A 16,781-nucleotide genomic window follows, 5' to 3' on the forward strand; every position below is an offset into this window, starting at 1 on the left:
CCACACGTGTTGTGGTCGATCGTAACGTTGCGAGGTAGGCAGTCTGTTTTCACGGCACTCCTCGTCATACCAGCTGTTCTTTTCCACTTTCCGAAAACCAATAGTTTCGGTTGCAGCTGTACGTAAGGAGTTTGAAATGCCGTCCCACAGTTCCCTTATACCGAGTTGTTGACGAGTGCTCTCAGAGAGCAGGAGTGCAAGCCGAGTAGAAAATCGTTCGGCTGTCGGTTGTGATTGCAGCTTCTCGACGTCGAACCTTCCTTGTGTTTGTTGGCGTGCGTTTTTTGCTGCACAGAGGCGGGTGCGAATCTTGGCTGCAACAAGATAGTGGTCCGAGTCGGTGTTAAGACCTCGGAGCGCAGGCACATCTATCACAACATGATCGATGTGGTTGGTAGTTTTTCGATCCGGAGACAGCCAGGTAGCTTGATGAATCTTCTTATGCTGGAATCTAGTACTACAGATAACCATATTTCGGGCCCCGGCAAAGTCGATCTGCCTCAACCCATTTGGGGATGTTTCGTCGTGGAGGGGATGTTTCGTCTTTGCCCACCCTGGCGTTAAAGTCGCCAAGCACGATTTTGACATCGTGGCGGGAGTAGCCCTCATAAGTGCGCTCCAAGCACTCATAAAAGGTATCTTTGGCCACATCGTCCTTCTCTTCCGTCGGGGCGTGGGCGCAAATCAGCGATATGTTGAAGAACCTCGCTTTGATGCGGATTGTGGCTAGCCGTTCATGATAGTACTCGGCGACGGAGTCTCTCTCCCACGAATCCCACACCAAACTTGCCCTCCTTTATATGGCCACTGTAGTAAATGCCACAAGGACCTACTCGTCTCTGTCCTTGTCCCGTCCATCGCATTTCTTGGACGGCGGTGATGTCAGCCTTTATTTTTACGAGGACATCAACCAGCTGGGCAGCGGCACCTTCCCAATTAAGGGACCGGACATTCCAAGTGCATGCCCTCAATTCGTAGTGCTTATTTCGTTTGCCATGGTCGTCATCAAAGAGGGGTCTCTCATCCGAGGCTGTTGTTGTTTTTTCATTGGAGTGTTTTTTTACGTGTCAGGTCCCAATCCAGCGCACAACCCTGAGGAGGGGATGTTTCGCCTTCTCACTTTAGCTCGCCTTCAAACGGATGTTCTTAGGCTACCCAGAGGATACTTGGTCAAAGACCGGAAGTTTTAAGCTGCTTGAGCCATGTGTAAAAGAATCGTTTCTCGCCACTCCCAAGTGAATGGCGATCAGAGAACTTTCCTCACTTGCGTAAACTTCTACACATGACTCCATCCATATATAAATTTTTTAAAATGATAAAAACACTTATTGGGACAAAACTATAATAGTTAGTCATATGCTGTCGCGACATTTAGATAATTATATGATCTGCAAAGGTGTAGTACATTCTTCTTCCTGTGTAGTACAATACTTTGTTCTATTAATCAATAGTTTTCTTAGCGCACGCGTTTTAAGAAAGGTTTTTGGTAATTTAAACGAAAAATGTCAAATGATAGATATGAGGCCTTTACGGTCTTCAGGACCTTTTCCAGCAGACATAAAGCAGAAAAATACGTATTTTTCAAAATCTTACTTCGTTTCGTGTTCTAAATATGGGCGAGGTAATCGTTTTTGGTTGTGTTATTCCAAAATACTAGACGCTGCCTATTATTATTGACATATTATTTTGGAAAAAAACAATACTAATACTATAGACAAGGTACTTGAAAATGAAGTTCGCAAAGAAACATCATTTTTTTAAATGGTTCTTCAAAGGTTAGTCGATATCATATGGTACTTACCCTAGGAAAGAGTTTTTTTTAGCTTTGAGAGGACATCAAGAAGGCTTCAGTCAGGAAGGAACCACGAATGTTTTCCGTCCTTTGTAGAGCTTGTCGCCCGATATGATCTCATTTTGCGGCAAGTTTTGGATATGGCCAAAGGTAATAATAATTATTTCTAAGTTTTTTATTGTCTTATTTTGTTTACAATTATTTACTTTTTAATATCGGAACTTTTTTGAAATTGTGTTTTTAGGATCTACAAGATATCTGAGTGCAACAATTCAAAATAATTGAGAGCTTGGGGACAAAACTCGAAACCCATCCGCTTTAACAAATTTTAGCATCACCGTTTTTTGCCATAATAATCCATCTTCACATTGTCGGTAGAGTAGATGTTCTTAAAATATTCGAGACTAGTAAATTTAGTTGCTGTAGCTGTAGTTGTTTAGGAGATATATTCATTAAAAATATTAGAGGGTGCGGCCACACCCACTATAAAAAAAATCTGCAATCCCCTGTGCCAAATTACAATTTTATATCTTAATTTAGTGCTTAGTTATGGCACTTTATATGTTTTCGGTTAATGGTGATTTGTGGGCGTGGCAGTTCGATTACGCCCATCTACAAAATCGAATTTTTTTTTGTACTAAAAAACCACATACAAAGTTTCATCGAGATATATCAATTTCTACTCAAGTTACAGCTTGCATGGACGGACGAACAGACAGATAGTCAACCGCATTTCAACTTTTCTCGTCATACTGATAATTTATATGTATATATGTACATATGTATAACCCTATATCTATCTCGTTTAGTTTTAGGTGATATGATATCTGCAATAAAACTTCGTTATTATCAAAGTATTATCAGAAATAGTTCTAAAGTGCTCTAATAAAGATGAGCGTGACGAAGCAGAGAGTATTAAAAAAAATGCAAAATTTTGAGTTCGTGTTACTTTGCAAACAACATCAATTATGCATCCAAAACTTTACATAAATAACCCCATCAATTTGGACGAGACGAGAAAAGCTTTAGCAGAGCCCAAAGCAAAGTTACAAATGTATGGAAATGATTACAAATTATTTAAGTGCAAAGAAAAAAGGCAAAGGAAAATTAAAAAAAATTTTGTGAATTAGCTGCTAAAATTTATATTTTCAATAATGCTTTATACTATGCACAGTAATATCTCAATTAAATACACGTTTTATTAGTAAGGTGCAGTCTGTCATATATTCGGTTTTCCAACACCAACATTTTTATTATTTACAAGAAAATATTCAAATATGATAAGCCCTAATTTTTCACTTTAATTTATTAATATTTACCACCTAATTTTACCTCAACTAACCCAAGCACGGTCTGTTCACCAATTATGTAAGGAAACAATGAGCAAATATGGAGTGCTAGAATGCGACTTAACGGAAGTATTTACAGTTATTATTCTTTACAAATCCTGTCACTTCTGCAGCAGCTCAAAAGTTATTTAGTAAATTAAAATAATAAAAAAAATGTTTAAAATAATATGGGCCAAACTCGTCTCCGACATTCATCACTAACAGCAATAGAAAACAAAACCGCATTAAGGTTTTGATACTTTTCGAAAAATAAGGCTAGGAAAAAATTGTAAATATGATTGTTATTTAGTCAGTTGGTATGCCCATGAATCTTCTCTATTTCGTTTTATTAGCTAAACCTACACCAAGTATTAATTGTAATTTATGTTGTTACTATTTAATGTTTTTATTACCTGCCCTGCTGTGCAAAAAAAGAACTTAGCTGCACTGAGTACATTCCAAACATGGGATAGATACTATTTCGGAACATTAGTATCACAAAGTAATGTATAATTTTTGCAAACCTCAAGGTACATAACAGTCTAGCTAATAATCATTCCCCAGCGTAAGATGCTTTCTGCCATATTTTTTCGCGCAATAAGTGCGCCTCCCTTTTTTATTTTTGTCAGTTTATTTGTATAAGTAATTATTTTTCACGTTTTAGTTTCATGTGCTTTAAAGGCATGCTTATTAGTTTTTTTAAACAATATTTATTAGTCCTTTTTATACTCATGCAACCAGTTGCTACAGAGTATTTTAGTTATATTCACCTAACGGTTGTACGTATCTCCTAAAACTAATGAAGATAGATATAGGGTTGTATACAAGTATACATATATAAATGATCAGTATGACGAGAAAAGTTGAAATCCGGTTGATTGTCTGTCTGTCCGTCCGACCATGCAAGCTGTAACTTGAGTAAAAATTGAGATATCGCGATTAAACTTTGTATGGGGGTTCTTTAGTACAAAAACACATTCGAGTTCGTAGATGGGCGTAATCGAACTATTGCCCGCCCACAAATCGCTATTAACCGAAAACATATAAAGTGCCATAACTAAACACTGAATTAAGATAAAAAGCTGAAACAGACAGACTTGCACAGAGATTCGCAGTGGCAAGGAGCACATGTGGGAAATTTTGTTTGGAAAAGTGGGCGTGGGCTCGCTCTCTAACAAGTATAATGTTCGATCCTAAACTACTTAAGCTACAATAACCAAATTTCGTGAGTACAAATCTTATAAGAACTTCTACCGACAGTGTGAAAATGGATGAAATCGGAGGATAACCCCGCTCACTTCCCATATAACGGCACTGTTAAAAACTACTAAAAGCGCAATAATTCCATAATTAAATACTCCAGAGACATTAAATTTCACCACGAAGATGGTATGAGAAAGCTTTATAGGAACGGTCTAAAAATTGGATGTTGGGTGAAAGCCCAAATCTCAGCACCCGACCAAACCGATATCGACAAAATTTAGTATGTGGCATTCTTCTTATATTCTTATGTTGCATTGTAAAAATAGTCGAAATCGGACTAAAACCACGCCTTTTCCCATATAACACAATTTTAAATTCCCCTTGATTCGTTCAGTTTCCAGTACACAAATCAAAAGCAATTAATATACGGGATAATACTTTGCACGAATAGTTTTTTTATTGTGTGCCATCTTGTGACCAAAAATTGTTTAAATCCAATATAAACTGCTCAAACCCTTAGGCACTGAATATATGGACCCAATATAATATATATAACTGCAATTAAGGGATAATACTTCTCTTATAATGGTATGTCTGTATGTCAAAAATGGGTTGCATCCCTATTGGTCCCGTAGCCCCCATATACTTTGTATAAAAATTTCCGAACTTTGGGGTATATAGTATATCGGCCAAAATGTGAGTTATCCCAATGAAAATAAAAGAGCGTGTTTTACTCATAGTAGTGTATCTTTGTGCCTGAAATCGGTAAATTTATATATAACTAATATCAGGATTTTAGAACGTCCGGCTGACTCTATATGATTAGTTTTAAACCTCAAAGTATTTCTCTCGCTTTGATTCTTGCAAGTTGCAAGAGTATATAATGTTCGGTTGCACCCGAACTTAGCCCTTTTTTGCATGTTGGAAATAATATTTAATATTGCCAAAGGACCGTATATTTTTGTTTATATTAATTAAAGGTTAGATTTTTACATTTTAATGGATATTTTTAACAAACAGAACTTAAGTACCATATATGTAGTACTTCTGCGAGATTCTTTAAAGTGCCTTTTAAGTACCACAAAATGCTGCACCTTTGGTTATGGGCCTTACGGAGTTGACTGTGTCTCATTTCCATTATATAGTATAGCTTGAGTTCATAATGAGTCATAAATTTGGCAAAAGCAAAATAATTAAAATAGGTATGTATGTCTGAAATCAATAATACAATTTAATAAGAACAAATTTGATGTAATCATTGGGTTTCTTCTTATGGCACATGATTTTTTGCAATATAAAGTTTGGAAAAACCCTAAATTATTTGTATAAGTTGTCAAAATTTTGTTTATGGAAATACGTGAACGGCTAGAATTTTCAATTTACTATCGACTGGAATTGTTTACAAAAAAGTTTAACGATCAGCTTCTCAAAAGCACGGAAATGTTAATTACACTTTTAAATATAACAGTTTGAACTACACCACATGTCCTATTCACATACAACTATATACGGTATATTGGATTATAATATTGGTAGTCGAAAAAGTCTTTTCGTATTTTGTCAATAGATGTCGTTGCAGTCGTATATCTACAAAAAAAAGTTGAAAAAAGTTACAACTGTTCAAAAAAGAGTGAAAATAATGAAGAAATTCACTATATGTGACCTGGTCTACGGAAAGGGGGCTTAGGTGTCAAAAAAAAGGAGAACAATTAATGAGATAACGAGAAACTGAGGATTATTTTTAACAGCTTTTCCCAAAAAACTAGTTTTCGCACGTAAGCTCCCTTTTCGTAGACCTGGTCACATATTTTGAAATTTTTTTTAATAAAAAGGGAAGAATGCCACGCAAGCCACCAATGAAGTTTGTGAAGTTTAGGACAACAATGGTTCGCACGCTTCAAATAAAAAAATAGAAATTTACTACTGTATGTCTCAAAACTATTTTTTGAAACTAACGTTAAAAAAATATTTTCTCTATCCCTTTCGTACGCGCCACAATAGAACACGCGGACTGTGCACTGCAAATAGATTAAAAATTATCTCTCATAACAAATAAAATTGCAATATAAAATCGTGTTTAATCGCCGTAAATCAAAATGAAAAATGTGTATGTTATATAACAAAGCGATTTTTTCGTAATATATTGTTTTATTGTTTTAAAACTATTGTTTTACAAGTGACCTGGTGAGTGATACTTATTCTTCTTATTTACTGGCTTAGAAACCGTTCACGCGGTTATAGCCGAGTTAACAAAAGCGCATCAGTCGTTTCTTCTTTTTGCAAGGTGACGCCAACTGGTCCTTCTCCACCTGGTCCTTCCAACGGAGTGGACGGTTTCCTCTTCCTCTGCTTCCCCCGGCGGGTACTGCGAATACTTCCAGAGCTGGAGTGTTTTCATCCAATCAGACAACATGACCTAGCCAGCGTAGCCCTGTCTTTCAATTCGCTGAACGATGCCAATGTCATCGTATATCTCAAGCAGCTCATCGTTCTATCGAATGCGATATTTGGCGAGGCCAATGCGCAAAGGACCATAAATCTTTCGCAGAACCTTTCTCTCGAAAACTCGCAATGTCCATGCCTCTGCGCGGTATAGCAGGACGGGAATAAATGGGTGACTTATAGAGTTTGGCTTTTGTTCATCGAGAGAGGACTTTACTTCTCAATTGCCTATTTAGTCCGAAGTAGTACCTGTTGGCAAGAGATATCCTGCTTTGGATTTCGAGGCTGACGTTGTTGTTGGTGTTAATGCTGGTTACAAGATATACGAAATTATCCACCGCACTCGACTGATTTACCTTCGTGTAACTTCTGGCTATTCAGCAAATTCGCATGAGCACTCTGAGGACACCGTTTTGACTCAATTGAGGATATAAAAGCTGAATGGAAGAAGCCGTGTTGGCCATCACGACGGAGGATTTTTTCAAGTGCTATGGTGCCTGGGAAATTCGTTTGAAGGAAATGAAATGGACAAAATTCACCTTTCAATTTGGTCACAGTAGTATATTTTTCTTTATACATCGAATTAAGTAATAAAAAAAAGTTGTGATCCCTATCTCGGCCTCAAATGGGTCTTGTTTGTTCATATTAGTTAATGTTTTCCGAGTCTATGGTTTAGATTTCAGCTGCCAACTTTTGCCCCTCTCTTTGTTATTCGTCTTATTCTACAAACTTCGACATTTTTTATGTATCACTTTTCATAATTTTTTAGATTTAAGTATAAGTATGTATAAACGAGTTCGAGCTGCAGAACTAAATAGAGAAGGTACCATCTTCTATAAGAGTGTACTGCTGGCGTATGCCGATGATATCCATATCATCGGCCTCAACACCCGCGCCGTTAGTTCTGCTTTCTCCATGCTGGACAAGGAAGCACAGAAAATGGGTCCGGCAGTGAAAGAGGGCAAAACGAAATATCTCCTGTCATCAAACAAACAGTCGTCGCACTCACGACTTGGCACTCACGTCACTGTTGACAGTCATAACTTTGAAGTCGTAGATAATTTCGTCTATCTTGGAACCAGCGTAAACACCACCAACAATGTCAGCCTAGAAATCCAACGCAGGATAACTCTTGCCAACAGGTGCTACTTCGGACTGAGTAGGCAATTGAGAAGCAAAGTCCTCTCTCGACGAACAAAAACCAAACTCTATAAGTCACCCATTTATTCCCGTCCTGCTATACGGCGCAGAGGCTTGGGCGATGACAACAACCGATGAGTCGACGTTACGAGTTTTCGAGAGAAAAATTCTGCGAAAGATTTATGGTCCTTTGCGTATTGGCCACGGCGAATATCGCATTCGATGGAACGATGAGCTGTACGAGATATACGACGACATTGACATAGTTCAGCGAATTAAAAGACAGCGACTACGCTGGCTAGGTCATGTTGTCCGGATGGATGAAAACACTCCAGCTCTGAAAGTATTCGATGCAGTACCCGCCGGGGGAAGCAGAGGAAGAGGAAGACCTCCACTCCGTTGGAAGGACCAAGTGGAGAAGGACCTGGCTTCGCTTGGAATATCCAATTGGCGCCACGTAGCGAAAAGAAGAAACGACTGGCGCGCTGTTGTTAACTCGGCTATAATCGCGTAAGCGGTGTCTACGCCAATTAAGAAGAAGAAGATGTATAAACGAGTATATTATATTGTTTTTTTTGTCATATTTATTTAAATTGGTTTTCATTTTCTCACTTTTACCAAATGTTTGTTTTAGATGTACTTTTATTCTGGCACGCCATATTCATATGACCTTTCACGCCTATATATTTTTGAATTGTTGTGTTTGGAAAAAGGTTAATTTCCTAATAAAGCTAAAAAAAAGCATGGCTACGAATATATTGAAAATATTGTTATGAAAAGACTTGATTACATATTTAAAAGATTTGCAGATATGTGGAATAAAAGCAGCAGAACAAAATCAAAAGTTATACAAAAAAGTTCGAATTGGTTTGCACAATATGAATATACTTGTATATTATTAAGTCGAAAATCATCCGTATTGAGTCAAGATCGAGGACGCCCTAGATTAACTCTGGTAGAGTGCTCATTGAGAACGAAGCGGCTAAGGATTGCAGATTTAGCAGAACTCGATGTGTCCGCTGCTGATGATTTGCTTTTGGCTAATAAAATCGCAAAATGATGAGGAGCACAAACTAATTTAGAAAACCCCCGACCTTCAGGCCAAACCTACTGAGATAACCGATATTGACAAATGCTTGAAAAAAGAAGTACGAACAGTTCGCTGCGAATTTGGATTGTCTCCATTACATGCCTATATTCGACTTTTTGAAAATAAATAGACTTGAAATCAGACAATGGAAATTAAAGGGTTTAGAAGCCAAAGAACGATTTCTAAGAAGGAAAACAAATAATTTTCGAGTTTCGCAAAATGGGTCTTAAACCAAAAATAGGTGGTAGTGGATCTTCAAATGATGGAAACATTGCTAGAAAAATTTTCAACGACGGCCATACATCTGATGAAATAATGGGTCCACTGCCTATATTAAAGTGAAATTTTTGCATATGCTTTTTAAAATCACAATAAGTAATAAACAATTATATTAAAATAAATAAACCGCTCCAAAGCCATATCTCGTTTGAAAACAAAAACGGAAATAAAAACTAGAAAAAATACAAGACATTTGCGTTCGTAAAGGCAATAGAAGCGAAGTTGAAAAAATGTTGTGTAATTTTATAATATGTTTCTAGCTTAAAAAACATATTTATCGAAACCAGATGTCAACATCTTTTTTAAATAATATATAATATATAACCCATATGTATGAAATAAGAGTTTATTTTGAACCATTGTCGCTTTATAACACTACTATTTGTCATAAATGGAAACACACAAATCTCTTGAAAGTGTGATTGTGAAAGTAGTTTGCAAAATATATTTATTTTCTTTAAAAGTGTATTATTTGAAAAATGTGTGAAAACTATAAGTCTAAGGAGGGTACATGTGTGTACATTTTTTAATCCTGAGGACTTCCTAGTGCTAGAGGTCCCTGTTCATTCGTACCAACAAATCGCGGCTCCAAAAAAATCGTAATATTGCCATTTATACATTATTATAATTTATCTTCATATCTTATTAATACATACTTTTTAGTATAAATTTAGTAGTTGATCTATCCCACTGTGGGCCAACAGTAAGCCCAATAACAATGGTTCAACACTCTTACACTACACATGTAGTATGTATATTAAAGATTTACTGTGAGCACTTGAAGCATTCGAGCCATTCATATGCAACTACTGGCTCAAAAATCGGTAGTCATCGATAATTTCAATACTTGAATACTTGAATATTGACATAATAAAAACTATAAATATTGTTACTTAATATAGTGGGAAATTATTTATTTATGATATATTTTAATTAGTAGATGATTTAAACGTCACAGTGTGTCGTATTTCGTCCATAAAAAATATTTACAGATAATCTGAAATTCAATAAGTAGTGAGTTCTTATGAATAAAAATGCACCCCTGGTGGCAGATTACTCGGTGCTGAATTTTCTCCTGGCTGTACATGTTAAAGGTTTGGCACAAATTATTTATTTTATTTAAATTTGTTTATATTATTTAAATAACTTATTTATATAATTATATTTTTATATTTAAATGCAAACTCCAATTAAGTTTCGGTTGTAACGGCTAACCAATTTGTCAATTTGTAAATCTACATACATATGTCAAAAGAACATGTGTCTCTTCAAGAATTTCTTAATTTTGGCATGCCAAAACGTATAGTTCTGGGTGGTAACTGTACGTTTTGGCATGCCAAAATTAAGAAATTCTTGAAGAGACACATGTATATAAAAAAATAACTGACATAACTTTAAATAACAAGTAATGTGCTCATATAGTAAATATAAAATTTTTGAATATTTCAATAAGAAAAAATGCCGAATTACGTAGAAGCAAACTGTTACGTATAAAAACATAAAGCGTGTTGCCAAGCACGCACGATTCGGTATCAACAAGCTACTATTTTCAAGAACAAAAATCTTCGTATGTCAGAGAGAAAATTTGAGATGATAGATACAAATTTTCACTTTAGAAAGTTTTATTTTTTGAAGAATATCTCTTTAAAATGTTGGCTATCAAATCAGATGATTCGTTAAGCCCAATTTTCGATGACTCGTTCGAGCATTTCGACTGGTATCTGACACACTATATTTTCCTCCAAGGCCCGAGTCGAAGCGGGATTGGCCGCATAGGCTTTGACTTTACATATCCCCACAGGAAAAAGTCTAATGGTATGATATATATCGAGCTGTCTCTTTAAAGCTAAATGTCGCCAAGATCACGAGCTTCAATTTCAGGCATCAAGTAGTCGGTTATCATAGTGCCATTGGCGGTTACGTTCTCACTGCCATCACACCAACAGTTTTTTTTTCTAACAAAATTTACCAGATGCTTAAATAAACGGGAAGCACTTGTGGTGCAACCTTGCGCACTAGTGTTGTGATTCTCTCTTGTTTGCCAAACAAGTGTGCACAGGAAGAACTTTAAGAAGTAAGGAAGCTTTAAATTCGGGCGTCACCGAACGTTTATTACTTTCATAATTTGCAAGGGTAAAAGTCGGTGAAAATTGTTCTTTCGAGTGTAAAAAAAATTTGTGTTGAACAAGTAAAGAAATCCAAGTTCGATGTAAAAAATTATTTTATACTGATGACATTTGCAAAGATGCGGGAAAACAATTTCAATTTTTACAAAACTTTGTATTAAAAATGTCGCGTACAAATTCAACATTGATTCTTCGACAAATTGTGAGCATATGAATCCATATTGTACAGCGGCGTAGCTAGGGAGGGGCGAAGGGGGCCGTCGCCCCGGACGCAACGTCTTGGGGGCGGCAAAACGATCTTCGCTGTTTTTTAATATTCAGAAAAATACTTCAACAAATACTTTTATTTCTCCAAATTTTCAAAAATGGTATTTAAAAACTCCAATTCGGGCAGAAATTCCTGCAAATTGTGTCAAAAGTGTACAAGATATACGGCGAAAATGTGTTTTTTCTATGGCTTTTAATAAGATATGTTGTATAAAATGTGATTTAAATAATATAATGTGATTTACATATTTATGTATGAGGAAAACATCAACCAGAGAAAAGTCTATACTGATAACATTACTCAATTTATTGAAAATAACTCACACACTGGCCAACATATTCGGCATAAAGTCTGTTAGAATAATGAAAATAACATTTAACACAGTTCCGCTATTAAACTACAATTTATCCAATGTTATACATATACATATGTATGTATGCACATAATTTCGTTATGATATTTTACATATTGACCGATATACATATATAAAAAAATAAAGCGAACCGCAAGTTAGAAACTCATATATGAATAATTCGATTTTATACATTTTTGGTATAATGAAGATCTCTGAGTTTCATTAAGATACAATTAAGATACCTCACAGATTGGCCGAAATATATTGTATAAAGTTAACCGGAAGTTCGAAACACCTTCTTTTATGTATAGGAAGATCATCACTTGATTGAGCTCATTTTTGACACAAAGGCACAGTAAAAAATTGTCTCCAGATTCCAATAACCTATTTCACAAAAAGACCATGATAAATGTCGGTCCGATTTTGACAATTCTTCGGCTTAAGATGGCATATTCTTTATAGATATACACATCATCAGGTTAGCACACCCCCTATCGGCTTTATATAATTTCTCTTGTAGTTGTTTTTGTTAAGATGCAGCAAAATTATTTTACTCTATTTTTCTGATCTTCGTATACACCATCACTGGCAAAGAGAACATGTGAAAGAAAGATCCCGTTATTTGGTTTTTGCTATTTTCTATTATTTTTAATGGAGAAGTGTGTTGTATTTTTGCGTCATCAGGTTAGCACAAGCAAATTCCTTTCAGTTTATCTTCAACAGTTGAATGCGTATTGCAACCAATTTTTTTATACTGCTAAAGTAAACTATTCGCTTTAATATGGGTAAAGGAAAATCGCTATCTGTTGAGGAGAGATCCAAAATTGAAGCTTACAAGGAAGCAGGGCTGTCAATAAGTTCAATATCCAACAAAATGGGCAGAAGTCGTAAAGTTATATCAGCATTTCTCAGCAATAAGTTGAATTATGGCAAAAATAACAAATATAATAGAGTGATTTCCGCTGCTGATAAGAGAGCAATTTTGAGAGAAGCCTCAAACTCTCACGCCTCGACCGCAAAGATTAGGGCAAATGTTAATGTTAAAGCAGCTTATCTACAATTCAAAGAGTGATACGTAGTGCTCCACATTTAAAAAGACTGAAATTAAAGAAAAAACCCATACTAAACGTTGCTAGAAAGGAAGTGCGCTTGAATTTTGCGAGGAAGCACATGCCATGGAATTCTGATTGGCGCTACGTTGTCTTCTCGAATGAAAAAAAATTTAATTTGGAAAATCCGGACGGATACAACTACTACTTCCATGATCTTCGCAAAGAGGAACATCAGTTGGATCGCCTTCATAGTAGGGTGGGGGATGTGATGGTGTGGGGCGCCATCTGCTATTACGGTACGTGCGAGTTACAGTTTTTAACTGCAAATATGAATGCAAACACTTACAAAAACGTACTTGAAATAGCTTTTCCCCATTTCCAAAACGTTTTCGGAGATCTGCCGTGGACTTTCCAACACGACAATGCCCCGATCCACACTGCCCGGGTGGTTAAGTCATGGATTGGGGACCAAAATGTCCGTCTAATGCAGTTGCAGCCTTATTCACCCGACATCAATATAATAGAAAAGGTATGGGGATGGCTGGCTCGTAAAGTTTACGAGTCTGGGAAACAATATTCCAACAAAGAGGAGCTAATTGAAGGCATCAAGTACGCTTGGTCCACCATGTCACTTAATTATATTGGAAAATTATATGAATCGTTTCCAATCGAATCTATGAGGTAATTCTCAACAAGGGAGGATCGACACATTATTAATTTTTGTATAAAAATGTTAAAATTACTATATGTAACACTTTATAAAAAATTTCGTGGTTAAAAGACTTTTCAACAATGAAAAAAATGATGTGTGCTAACCTGATAACCAAATTTGAATTGTTAATTGTTATGTTATTTTTCGAAAAAAAACAAAAAAATATATTACAAAAATAAATAACCAGTATTTTTTGTTTTATTTAACACGGAATTGAATGGGCCATAAACAAAAATAATTTTTATTAATTTTAAAAACATTAGCGGCTTATGTTTTGAACCCAAAGCACTTACACGAGGGTATGCGCTAACCTGATGATGCGCAGTGTACATTCCTACTAATAGTGCAAGGTTTTATCCAGATATCTTCATTGGTGGTAAATGCATATATGTATGTACTGGAAGGAGACGTGAATTTGATTCTACCTGTTTTTACACTACAATATACATATGTTAAATATGTACATGTGTAAATAACATTTAGTGGGAGCGGGAGTTACTTAATTTTTTTAAGCAAATTTGTTCCCACAAACTCCGAATTGTGTTACAGTAATATTTAGTATATTGTATTAGCGAATTAAATTCTTTGTAAAAGTTTTGTGGATATTGTTAGATGAAATAACTTAAGCATTCGGTTAATAGATTTGTATGTTATGTGAGCTTACGGCAACAATAGGAACATTAGATGAAACTCCTCGATATACATACATATGTAGGTATATATTTATATTTTACTTATACCAGAATATTGAAAAACGCTATAAAAAAAATATTATCTTTTAATACATAGTTTTTGTACTTAGAGCAATTTAAAAATTTGAATCTAATTCAATGGTTAAAGCTAATAGTGCTTAATTTTACTGTGATCAAAATAGAGGTCCTTTCATAAAAAGCGCATTTAAACTAAAAATGTTTGCTTGATTTTATTACTTACCGGTTATCGCAAATTTCAAAATGAACTAAATTTGACATTATTATAGATAGATAATATAAAATATTAAATCAAAATAAATAAATAATAAGTAAATAAAAATATTTACCGATTAGGGCATTGTCTACCCTGCTGTTTACGACGGGCTTTATCACAAATTGCAGGACGTAAATTTATATTGCTACCATTTGCCAGTTTGCATTTAGCCGAACAATAAAGTACTCCCAGACAACTCTTTTTTAATATGTTGATATTATGATTGTTTGTGTTTCGCATGGCCCAGCCTGATGAATGTTTTTTCGCATCTTCATTAGACGCCGAATAAACTAGACGGCGATGGCCATCAACCCACTCATCAAATTCATCGAATTCGTTAACAATTGGAATAATTACGTCATTAATATCCCAAGAAATTTCTGTCCGCAACTTTAATGGTGCTGGACTCGGTGTATGGTATTGTGTCAAAAGCTTATTATTTTTTTTCATTTATTTATTTATTAATTAGTAATGGATAATTTAAACAAACTTTTCAATTTTAGAACTTTTTGGAATGTGTGTTTTATTCTATTTGTTTAATTCACAAATATTCAGAGTCGGTAAAAATTCGCGGTTATAGGAACTCTATTATTTTATTGTTTACATAATGACCTTCTAAATAGATCTGCACTTTTATTCCTCATTCACCATCAATGAGTCTTAAAACTTGATCTTAAAGTACGACGGAACGATGGTGAACTCATTACCACACATTTATGTATATATATTCCGACTAGCTGATTGGTGGTGCTTTTACCAGTTATCCGTTTGGTTAAAATTTATCCGTACCAATGGTTTGGGTTTTGCACTCAGACACTTTTGCGTTGAGCAGCAGCTCATTAGGGTGTACATTGTTCAAATATAACAACAAAACTGTACAAATATTTGAACTAAGTTGTTACGAAATTAATTTAGAGAGTTATGAATTCCCACTTAGACGACTAATGTATATGCAAAAATTATAAATAAGTAAATAAAAATGTGGAGCAAACTATTGCACTCGATTGAATGTACACATGTATACATAGATTTTAGATCTGTACTCTCGTAACCTGTTGCACAGAGTTCCGTTTGTAAGAACCATTCGGATATATGTATGTCCATTTGTCGTTTCATTCAACCGATAACTTCACTGAATATTAGAATATTTTGGAAAGTTGATATTGCAATGGTATATTTGAAACGTTGCTACGACCACAAAATCGCATTAACCGAAAAATGCAAAAGTGTTATAATTAAAAAGAAAATCATGTCACACACGAACGAAAAAAATCATGTAACTCACGAACTGCTACAGCTATAATAAATTGCTAGCATTTGATGAAAATTGTAAAATCGGATAAAACCACGTTCATTCTTATACAAAGTTAAGTTAGAAATCAGTCACCAATATTTGGAATAAAACTTTGCGTAAATATTGTCCTTAAGGTATGACACCACATACATATATAAAGATGTTCAAAATCGGATCACAACTTTGTAATCGCTCAGATAACGTACATATGATACATATCTACTATAAACATATGTATGTACATACATGATATATTAATTTTCAAGCTTGTCCCCATTTTTTTACTATACATATTGGTCCAAACGTAAAATTATTAAACAAACTTAAGTGGACTTATTGTTTTGGACTTAACTGTAGTTTGCACCCTAGCATACTTTAGTTTAAAATGAACATATGTATTTCAATCAATTCATAACTATTTTAACTTTACTTTTTGACTACAGACCCTTTACTATTTCATTCCGTTGATATGTGAAATATTCTGCGCCGCCGAGAGAAAAATATGACAAAGGTATTTTCCTACTTACAACTTCAATGCTTTTAAAGAATAAGTGTATAAATCAGTTTATACACAGACTTTCAGTCAAACATTTTTTTTCAAATTGTACCGGAATATCTGCATATAAGGGTAGCAAAGCATTTAATTCAAACATTTATTTATCGTTGCAATTATTAGAAAAAGTTAACTTGAAATCTGTTGACTAACACAATTAAGTTTTTGGACATAACTTCAT

At 35.0% G+C, this 16,781-nt stretch overlaps 1 protein-coding gene across 1 annotated transcript in view; it reads right to left on the bottom strand.

The window, feature by feature from the left end:
- Positions 1–15,339, bottom strand: part of LOC120781755 (transcription factor glial cells missing) — a 36,112-nt gene extending 20,773 nt beyond the window's left edge. Inside the window, exon 1 of the mRNA XM_040113987.1 lies at positions 14,827–15,339. Coding sequence (XP_039969921.1) covers positions 14,827–15,203 — 377 coding nt within the window. The 5' untranslated portion in view covers positions 15,204–15,339. The remainder of the gene's footprint in view (positions 1–14,826) is intronic.
- Positions 15,340–16,781: the final 1,442 nt, after the last annotated feature.

This window comes from Bactrocera tryoni, unplaced genomic scaffold (genome assembly GCF_016617805.1).
Source record: "Bactrocera tryoni isolate S06 unplaced genomic scaffold, CSIRO_BtryS06_freeze2 scaffold_7, whole genome shotgun sequence".
Classification (NCBI taxonomy): domain Eukaryota; kingdom Metazoa; phylum Arthropoda; class Insecta; order Diptera; family Tephritidae; genus Bactrocera; species Bactrocera tryoni.